General features: G+C 42.8%; 1 protein-coding gene across 2 annotated transcripts in view; it reads right to left on the minus strand.

Annotated features, from left to right (window-relative positions):
• The window catches only part of RNASEL (ribonuclease L), a 41,219-nt gene that overhangs the window by 27,036 nt on the left and 4,019 nt on the right, over positions 1 to 10,164 (minus strand). Inside the window, exons 2-4 of one of the 2 annotated variants that reach the window (XM_023728098.1) lie at positions 5,504 to 7,194; positions 3,554 to 3,639; positions 1,519 to 1,724 (exon numbers count right to left, since the gene is read on the minus strand). In XM_023728098.1, coding sequence (XP_023583866.1) covers positions 1,519 to 1,724; positions 3,554 to 3,639; positions 5,504 to 7,010 — 1,799 coding nt within the window. In that variant the 5' untranslated portion in view covers positions 7,011 to 7,194. Of the gene's footprint in view, positions 1 to 1,518; positions 1,725 to 3,553; positions 3,640 to 5,503; positions 7,630 to 10,164 lie in introns of those variants that run through there. The other variant, XM_004372891.2, reaches the window with a different exon arrangement.

The raw sequence follows: 10,164 nt of genomic DNA on the forward strand, positions 1-10,164 counted from the left end.
GATACATGAGACTAAATGGGCGGCTCCTGTCTGGAGGTGAGATGAGAAGGCAGAGAGGGTCAGGAGCTGGTTGAATGGACATGGGGAGTCACAGGTGGAGAGGAGGAATGTGCTGTCACAGTATAGGGAGAGCAATTAGGGTCACATAGCAATGTATGTATAAATTTTTGTGTAAGAGACTAACTTGAATTGTAAACTTCCACTTAAAGTACAACAATAAAATTTAAAAAGAAAAAGAATAAAGGGCAACAGTGGTAACTACTATAGCTTAGACAATCCTTGGCAATAGTAATAACAAACAATAATTTACAAATGGACAGATAAGTAGATAGATAGGCCAAGAGCTGTGGAAGGATGTAAAGGAACACACTCACCAGAAAATACAGGTTTGGTGGTAGATGTTTCCACATACATGATTGTAGGTGCGGTTCTTATAGAACACACAAGGTGTAAAGTCAAGGAAACCTCTTAGACATAACCAAACACCTCATGGGATGAAGTTCTTAGGCTAAAAGACAAAAAACCATAGACTCGGGGGACATGTATGTCAATTTGAACAACATAGTACATAAAGTCAATGTTCTGCATCCTACTCTGTTGAGTAGCCTCTGAGGTCTTAAAAGGTTGTGAGTGGCCATCTAAGATACAACTACAGCTCTCTTCCAGTCTGAAGTGAGGGAGAGTGAAGGAGACCAAGGACTCAAGGGAAAAATTTGTCCAAAGGACTAATGGACCACATGAACTGCAGCCTACATGACCCTGAGACCAGAAGAACTAGATGGTGCCCAGCTACCACTACAATATGCTCTCACTGGGATCATAACAGAGGGACCGGGACAGGGTGGGAGAAAATTATAGAACGAAAAATCAAATTCACAAAAAAGACCAGCTTGCTAGTCTGACAGAGATTAGAGGAACCAGTGAGACCATGGCTTTAAAACACCCTTCTGGCCTGGAATTGAAGTCATTCCCATAGACCACCTCACAGATAAATAATAGACAAGCACATAAGATAAACAATAACACCCAAGAGGAACGTACTCCTTAGAACCATCAATTATAAGATGAGAAGGCAGGAAGGGGTAGATAATCAGGGCAAAAGAAAATAGGGAAATCAGGGCGGAAATGGGGAGAGTGCTGACACATTGTGGAGAATGAAACCAAGGTCATGAAACACTTTATGTGCAAACTATCAAATGGGAAACTACTTTGTTCTGTAAACTTTCACCTAAAGAAGATAAAAAAGTTTTAAATGACAAATTTTATGTTACATATATTTTACCACAATAATTTTTTTTTAAATGTAGTAATATCATATCTTCAAAATTTCTGCATGATGGGAGAGGCAGGCACCTTTTTTTGTTGTTCTGTTTTTCAGGAGAGAAAACCAAAATGCGGACAAGTAACCTCTCCAGGGACACACAGCTAGTAAGTTCCAAGCTGAGAGGAAAGCATGGGTTTGCTGATTCCCAGCCATGACCCCTGCCCACACCACTTTCATTCTTACAGCTAACTTACCTCTCCCAACTCCAAAAGAAGGGGTGACCCAGCAAGTTACTCAGTGATCTCTGCAAGTTTTGCCCAAGGCAAAACAGGCGATAAATGAGATCCCTAGATTCTTCATCTGGAGAACGTTGAACCACATTTTCATCCCTTTGATCCTCCAGCTCCCCAAAAGGGATGCCTCCCTTCTCTACCACATATAGGACCAGCCGTCCAAGGGCCTGCACAGAAGACACAAATCAAGCCACAGGTGCTTATAGATTCTTTCTTTATTCAAGTGAGCTCGGAAGGTGTGGTGCAGGCTATAAACCATGGAAGACTGAGGAATCAGGAGGAGTCTATAGACTTGTGAGGGAGAGAAGACACCAGTTTGTGCCTGGAGAACTCTTCAAGGCAGTCTATGGTCCACAAAATTTAAGTTTCTGAGGAGCAAAAGGTAACCCTGGGCTAGAGTTTGTCAGGGCAGATTGCTTGGAGAAATAGGGATGTGAGGTGGGTCTTAAAGTATGGATAGAATTTAGATAAACAGGAAAAAGGGAGAATGTTTTAAACAAGGGGAATGCCAGGAGCCTGTCTCGGAACCAGACCTTTGGGCCCAAGGCTGTAGCAGGCAGCAGATAAGGGGGCCAGTCCAGGTTTCAGGGAGAGGATATTGTGATAGCCCACGGGTTAGGCCATGGCAGAGAGGAAAGACAAAGAAGGAGGCCAGCTTAGGAACTCTCTGCACCAGTCAAGACACAGTCAGGAAAGGAGCTCATATCTGAAACCACCAAATCACGAAGACCAAGATTTAAAGCTAGTAGAGGCAGGAGACCAAACACATGGAGGGAGAGCACTTGCCCACTGGATTGAGAACTCAGCACCCTGGGGAACTCTTCCCCAAGACAACCACCCTGACAGGGCCTTGATCTGCAGAGGGTAGCCGTCTCCCCTCAGGAGGGCACCCACAGCTATTTCAGGGTCTTAACCTTTTGTCCAAGCTTAGTCTCTTTCAAGCTGGGGACTAGCTCCATCCTTCCCAAGTGTTTTCAAAGGATCTAGTATTTGGCCCCTTGGAAGCTCAGCACCCACGTCTGATGGGAGTGGGAAGAGAAATCTCATTTACTTTGTTGTTAATCAGAAGATATCTTGTTGTAGAAGAGCCTGGAGTGGTATGTTCAATTTATTTACTTATTTAGCTAATGGAGAAAGAGGGAGATCCAAAGAGAAACAAAAAGAGGCCAAAGCAACTGCCAACTCCACTCAGACCCAGCCTTTATACCTTCTCCTCTCCACACTGAAAGCTCGACCCCCACGAAGAGGCCCAGTGAAATGTGGTTGTCTGCAGGGGAGTGAGGAAAGTGAGCAAGACTGGGGGGAGCCTTGAACCTCCCAAAACATCACCAATTACTTTTATGATTGTTGTTGTTGTTCTTAGCTGCCATCAAGTCGTCCCCCTACTCGTGGGGACCCCATGCACAATAGAACGAGACCGTTGTGATCCATAGGGTTTTCATTGGCTAATTTTTCAGGAGTAGATCACCAGGCCTTTCTTCCTAGTCTGTCTTAGTCCAGAAGCTCCACTGAAACCTGTTCAGCATTATAGCAACATGCAAGCCTCCACTGACAGACAGATGGTGGCTGCACATAAAGTGGACTGGCCAGGAATCAAACCTGGATCTCCCACATGGAAGGTGAGAATTCTAGCACTGAGCCACCACTGTCCCCATCACTTTTATGATTAGAGGGTGAGTTTTTTGTTTGTTTGTTTGTTTTAAATTTCCATTTCTCAGCTTATAAAAAAGAAAGAAGAAAAAAAAAAAATACTGCTGTGTTGGCCCAGGGCTAGAGTTGAAGTATCCCTAATTTGACACAACGAAGTCCCTGTTAAGGGAATGTATCTGGCAGTATTCCTAAACCCTAAATTCATTGTTAAAATCAGAAATATTGAATGTTCCTTCCTTGCTCGTTAAAATAGGAATATTCTCTCATAGAGTGTAGAAAATAAGGTAAGGAACAAATAAAGGAGGAAGCAGAAAGACAAAAAAGTAAACTGGATTTTAGAAATTACCTGTAGATCTGTCTTGATTTTCTGTGGATCTCCAGTCCACTTGATGCTTTTATCAAAATCTGCCAGGCGAACAGCATTCTTAGAATCTAAAGGATAGTTTGCAGAGGTGCACTGAAAATCCTCATTCTCCATGTTGTGAGAATCAATTAAATAAATATGTAAAACAATGTACAATCTGGCATCTCTGAAGAAGGCAGTAACAAAGCTTACATCTCTATTGCTGTTTACTTCTCAAAAACTGTCAAATGCACTGTTTCATGGGATTTATTAGGTTTCTACCAAGAGTAGGATTTACATTTTATTTTTTCCAGGCCAGGGGGCAGGAGCGGGCGGGTGGAATAGGGTAGGATAAATTAAACCAGCTCCCCACTTACACAATCCCTAGGGGAAAACAACACAGGTTTACAAAGGACCTGGCAAGAGTGAGGGTTACATCCTACAGCTAAAGTACAACTAAACAACAATGCTCCAAATCCAAGACCATCTTAGCAGAGCATCCCACCCAATAGAGCCAACCAGCCACAGACCACTGTTCCACTTTAAATGGACATCATGAATCAACTATGCGCTTGTCATAAGTCACTGCTTCTTTGTCCACTTTATGTCTACCTTAGAATCTTCCTTCCTTGAAGGAAGCCACTGAGTCCTCAGAAAGAGGGATACATGGATGAGATAGGCCTCTGGGGTCAGGAACAAGATAAAAGAAGGGCAAGTGGGTGATTTGTCCTCTATGAGGTGGTCACCTGCTTCTGGCTTGAATGAGTCTCAGAAGGAAGGCTGGGTAACCCCAAATAGAGTAATGGCTTCTAGACTCTTTCTGATTTTGAATTTAGACCTGAAAATTTAAGGGAATCCAGAATCTAACAAAAATGAATTTACTGAATTATTCAACGGGCTTAAATCTCAAAGCTCCTCTATATGCCAGGTATCTGCTTCTGCTTAGACCTCTAGACAAGTACTGGGCCATTGCTGAGCACCTATGGTGTACCAGGTGACTTGTTCACTTAAGGCATTGCACTTAGACCTCATAACAACATTTTAAAGCAGGTTTGTTGTTGTTATTGGGTGCCATTGAGTCAATTCCAACTCTCAGTGAACCTATAGGATGGAATAGAACTGCTCAATAGGGTTTCCCAGGCTGTAATCTTTACCAGAGCAGATCTCCAGGTCTTTTCTCCCATGGAGCCACTGGATGCGTTCGAACCACCAACCTTTCAGTTAGCAGTTGAGCTTGAGAGCCTAAGCACTGCACCACCAGGGCTCCTTGAAGCAAGTATTATCAGTCCCAAAGGAGGACACCAAGGCTCACAGATTTAAGTGACTTGTTTGAGGTTACAAAGCTAAAAAGTTGCAGTATTGGGCTTCACACATCCATAAATACTGCTAAAGCCCGGGCTCTTTCTACTGTACCATGTTGCCTTCTGGGACTTTGCATTCTACTCCTCTTGCTTCCTTTAATGCTGTTTTTGTTAATCTTGTATTTGTATTGCACCAGTGGATGCTGACTTGTCCTGCCTGCTTGGAGTCTGTATCTTCACGGTGATGTCTCTTGCCTTGACACCCCCAATTCTGACTTCAGTTTTGCCACTGAGTTTCACCTAAATGAACTCACCTTCAGGATTCTCTCACTTGCAGAATACTCTAGGAATCCAAATTTCTGGAGCTGGCTCCATGCATGACATACCTTCATATCTGTATTTTGCCCAGGACAATATAAGGCGAGCCTGGTACTCCGCTGGCATCCGCTGAACTCCATGTGGGCCAAGGGAACTCAGTTATAACTGGTAGCCAGGAGAGACCACACTTTATGAATTTATTGCAATAGTCTTCAGATTGAATAATCCACATGTGAAAATTTACCTTAGCCCTTTCCTAACTGCAAAGGAAAATGTTTCCTTTGTAAACAAAGACCCTACAATGTCTAAGGGAGGATTGGGTACAGGGACTCACCTATTAAGATGTTTTGTGGGTGCAGATCCTGGTGAGTGTAACCATTCTGGTGTAGTTCTTGAAGAGCCTTAAATATAGATAACAGAGCATTCTGGGCAAACTCATCTTCCTCCTTTTCACCTTCTTCTTTTTCCGCAGCTTTTTCCCCTCTGTGCATGTCAAAGTGCTCCTGCAGGGTTCGTTCACAGAGGGCAAGGCACACATACAAACAGTCCTTTAGGCTCTCGGTCTCATAGAACGTCACCAAGCAATTGCTCCCTCGGCTGAGTGCCAGACAGGAGAGTTCGTTCTGTGCCTGTTTGCTGTCTTTGCAGAATCGCTTCACAGCTGCCTCTTGCCCATTGTAGAGTCCCAGGTAGACGCCCCCTTCAGAAGTGTCAGCAATTTTATATTCTTCAACAATAAAGATCTTGAGTTTGCCAATCATAGGGCGGTACATCCCATGGAGATGTTTCAGGGCCACCCTCCAACGTGAACTCTGAGGCTCCCAGTCCTCAGCAGGAGGGTGAAAATCTTCTCTGGCTCCTTCTCTGAGAAGAAACTGTACAAGGGGATAATTGTAATCCCGCTTCGCTATCATAACAAGATCCCCACAATCCAGGCTGGCTCCGTGGTGGTGCAGCAAACAGACAATTTCCATCAGTCCCAGTTTGACTGCAAACAGTAGTGCTGTGTTGCCCTCGCTGTCTGTGTCATTAATTTCTATATGTTTTTGTTCCAGAAGCATCTGCACCAAACCCAACTCCTTCGCTTCCACCGCCAAGATCAGAGGTGTTTTCTTTCCTTCTCCTCTCACTTTGACATCTGCTCCGCGGTCCAGCAGAAGGCGAGTGATGGTCTCAGCAGTAACGGCCTTCACCTTCCCATCGCGACAGCTCTGAAGCACATGGATCAAGGCGTTTCTGCCCATATTATCACGGGCATTAACATCTGCCCCCATCTCATCAAGTAGGATTGTCAAGACGTTTTGGTGGCCTTTTTCCGCAGCATCTATGAGAGCTGTGGCCCCTCCTTTCCCAAGCTTCTTTTGATCCTCCTTTGTCTTTCGCCTCAAATTCACATCTGCTCCTTTCTCATGCAGGAATCTTAAGGCGTCTACTCTACCATAGGCCGCGGCTTCCATGAAAGCTGTGAAGCCATTTGAATCATACTCATTGACTTCTGATCCTTTGGAAAGGAAAAGTTGTAGCAAATTCACATCTCCCACAATCCCAGCGAGGATGAAGGGAGTGGCCCCATTGTGCTTCCTCATACAAGGGTCGGCACCGTGATGAAGCAGAATATGTACAATGTCCTCCCTGCAATGTTGCACTGCGTTATGCAAGGGCGTCCAGCCCCCTTTCCACTGGAAATTGACATCAGCCCCTCTTTCCAGCAACTGCTGGACCTTCTCCACATCTCCTCTTTCAGTAGCTTCAATCAGCTGATGATTCTGTTCCTCTGCAGCCCTCCCACAGCTGGAGGGCGGGCGTCTGTCCTGGGGGGTGTTATGGCACTTGGTCTCCATGATGGTAAATGCCACTGGCTAAACCTTTTGCCTTTTCTTTGAGAAAATGAAAGTATACCTTCTTTGGACTTGATGAAAAAGGCATGGAGGGTTAATAGGGATTATCAGGGTTAAGAGGGATTATCTTGCTGAAGACTAGCAGTATGAGGAGGGAAAAAGCTCTTCCAGATGTCTGACATTCCACCTGGAGATAAAAGAGATACTGTATAATTTTAGAACGATGGGAAAACATTTAAATCATAGAAATTAATTTTACTAGCAACACTTTCAAAATACATCCACTTATTCACTATACAACTGTTTTATTATGGGATATTTTGAATATACACAAATTAAAAATAATAAAATTATTATGCTATAGTCCCACTGCCTAGAAGAAAGAGGCATTGTTAATATTTTAGTATATTTCTATACTTCTTTTTTAAATATCTGGGATAATGCTGTGTAAATAATTTTGTATCCTACTTCCTTCCACCTAATGTCATAATAATAATTTCCTATGTTATTACCAAGTCTTTAAAGCATTTGTTTTTAATTTTCATTTACTCTTTTTTTTTCTTATGATTTGGATTTTTTTTCACATCTTTTTTCTTTTATTGTGCTTTAAGTGAAAGTTTACAATTCAAGTTAGTTTCTCATACAAAAATTTATGCATACATTGCTATGTGACCCTAGCTGCTCTCCCTATAATGTGACAGCACACTCTTCCTTTCCATCCCGGATTTCCCGTGTCCATTCAACCAGCTCCTGTCCCTTTTTGCCTTCTCATCTCACCTCCGAACAGGAGCTGCCCATTTAGTCTCATGTATCTACTTGAGCGAAGAAGAAATCTCTTCACGAGAATCATTTTATGCCCCATAGTCCAGTCTAATCTTTGTCTGAAGAGTCAGCTTCGGAAATGGTTTCAGTTCTCGGCTAACAGAGTCCGGGGGCCATTTCTTCCAGGGTCCCTTCGGTCTCAGTCAGACCATTAAGTCTGGCCTTTTTCCTAGAATTTGAGTCCTGCACTCCACTTTTCTCCTGCTCCGTCAGGGACTCTCTCTGTTGTGTTCCTGTCAGGGCGGTCATTGGTGGTAGCTGGGCACCATCTAGTTCTTCTGGTCTCGGGCTGCTGGAGTCTCTGGTTTATGTGGCTCTTTCCATCTCTTGGGCTAATATTTTCCTTGTGTCTTTCGTGTTCTTCATTCTCCTTTACTCCAGGTGGGTTGGGACCAATTGATGCATCTTAGATGGCCTCTCACTAGCTTTTAAGACTCCAGACGCCACTCACCAAAGTGGGAGTGCAAAACATTTTCTTAATAAACTCTGTTATGCCAGCTGACCTAGTGTCCCCTGAAACCATGGTCTCCGGACCCCCACCTCTGCTACATTGTCCCTCAAAGTGTTTGGTTGTGTTCAGGAAACTTCTTAGCTTTTGGTTTAGTCCAGTTGTGCTGACTTCCCCTGTATTCTGTGTTGACCTTCCCTTCACCTAAGATAATTCTTATCTACTATCTAGTTAGTGAATACCCCTCTCCCTCCCTCCTAACCCTCGTAACCATCAAAGAATGTTTTCTTCTGTGTTTAAACCTTTTCTTGAGTTCTTATTATAGTGGTCTCCTACAATATTTGTCCTTCTGCAACTGACTAAATTCACTCAGCATAATGCCTTCCGTATTCATCCATGTTATGAGATGTTTCACAGATTCATCGTTGTTATCGTTGCGTAGTATTCCATTGTGTGGATATACCATAATTTGCTTATCCATTCGTCCGTTGTTGGGCACCTAGGTTGTTTCCATCTTTTTGCTATTGTGAACAGTGCTACAACGAACAGGAGTGTGCATATATCTATTCATGTCACAGCTCTTATTTCTCTAGGATATATTCCAAGGAGCGGGATTGCTGGATAATATGGTACTTCTATTTCTAGCTTTTTAAGGAAGCACCAAATCGATTTCCAAAGTGGTTGTACCATTTTACATTCCCACCAGCAGTGTATAAGTGTTCCAGTCTCTCCACAACCTCTCCAACATTTATTATTTTGTGTTTTTTGGATTAATGCTAGCCTTGTTGGGGTGAGATGGTATCTCATTGTAGTTTTGATTTGCATTTCTCTAATGGCTGATGATCATGAGCATTTCCTCATATATATGAGTAGCCACCTGAATGTCTTCTTTGGTCAAGTGTCTGTTCATATCTTTGCCCATTTTTTAATTGGATTATTTGTCTTTTTGTGGTTGAGGTTTTGCAGTATCTTGTAGATTTTAGAGATTAGATGCTGATGGGATTTGGGGTAGCCAAAAATTTTTTCCCAGTCTGTAGGTTATCTTTTGACTCGTTTGGTGAGGTCTTTTGATGAGCGTAAATGTTTGATTTTTAGGAGTCCCAGCTATCTGGTTTCTCTTCTGGTGTTTGCGCATTGTTACTTATGGTTTGTATTCTGTTTATGCCATGTATTAGGGTTCTTTAGCGTTGTCCCTATTTTTTCTTCCATGGTCTTTATCATTTTAGATTTTATATTTAGGTCTTTGATCCATTTAGAGTTAGTTTTCGTGCAAGTGTGAGGTATGAGTCTTGTTTCAGTTTTTTGCAGATGGATATCCAGTTATGCCAGCACCAGTTGTTAGAGACTATCTTTTCCCCCAATTAACGGACTTTGGGCCTTTGTCAAATATCAGCGGCTCATAGGTGGATGAATTTACGTCTGGATTCTCAGTTTTGTTCCACTGGTCTATGTATCTGTTGTTGCACCAGTACCAGGCTGTTTTGACTACCATGGCAGTATAATAGGTTCCAAAATCAGGTAATGTGAGGCCTCGCATTTTGTTCTTCTTCTTGAGTAATGCTTTATTTATCCAGGGCCTCTTCCCTTTCCGTATGAAGTTGGAGATTTTGCTCCCCATCTGATTAAAAAATGCCATTGGAATTTGGATCAGGATTGCACTGTATCTGTAGATTGCTTTGGGTAAAACTGACATCTCCATAATGTTGAGTCTTCTTATCCATGAGCAAGATATGTTTTTCCACTTATGCGGGTCTCTTTTGGTTTCTTGCGGTAGTGTCTTATAGTTTTCTTTGTATAGGTCTTTTACATCTCTGGTTAGATTTATTCCTGAGTATTTTATCTTCTTGAGGGCTATTGTAAATGCTATTGATTTGGTGATTTCCTCTT

The sequence above is a fragment of the Trichechus manatus genome, unplaced genomic scaffold (genome assembly GCF_000243295.1).
Source record: "Trichechus manatus latirostris isolate Lorelei unplaced genomic scaffold, TriManLat1.0 scaffold00021, whole genome shotgun sequence".
NCBI classification, from domain to species: domain Eukaryota; kingdom Metazoa; phylum Chordata; class Mammalia; order Sirenia; family Trichechidae; genus Trichechus; species Trichechus manatus.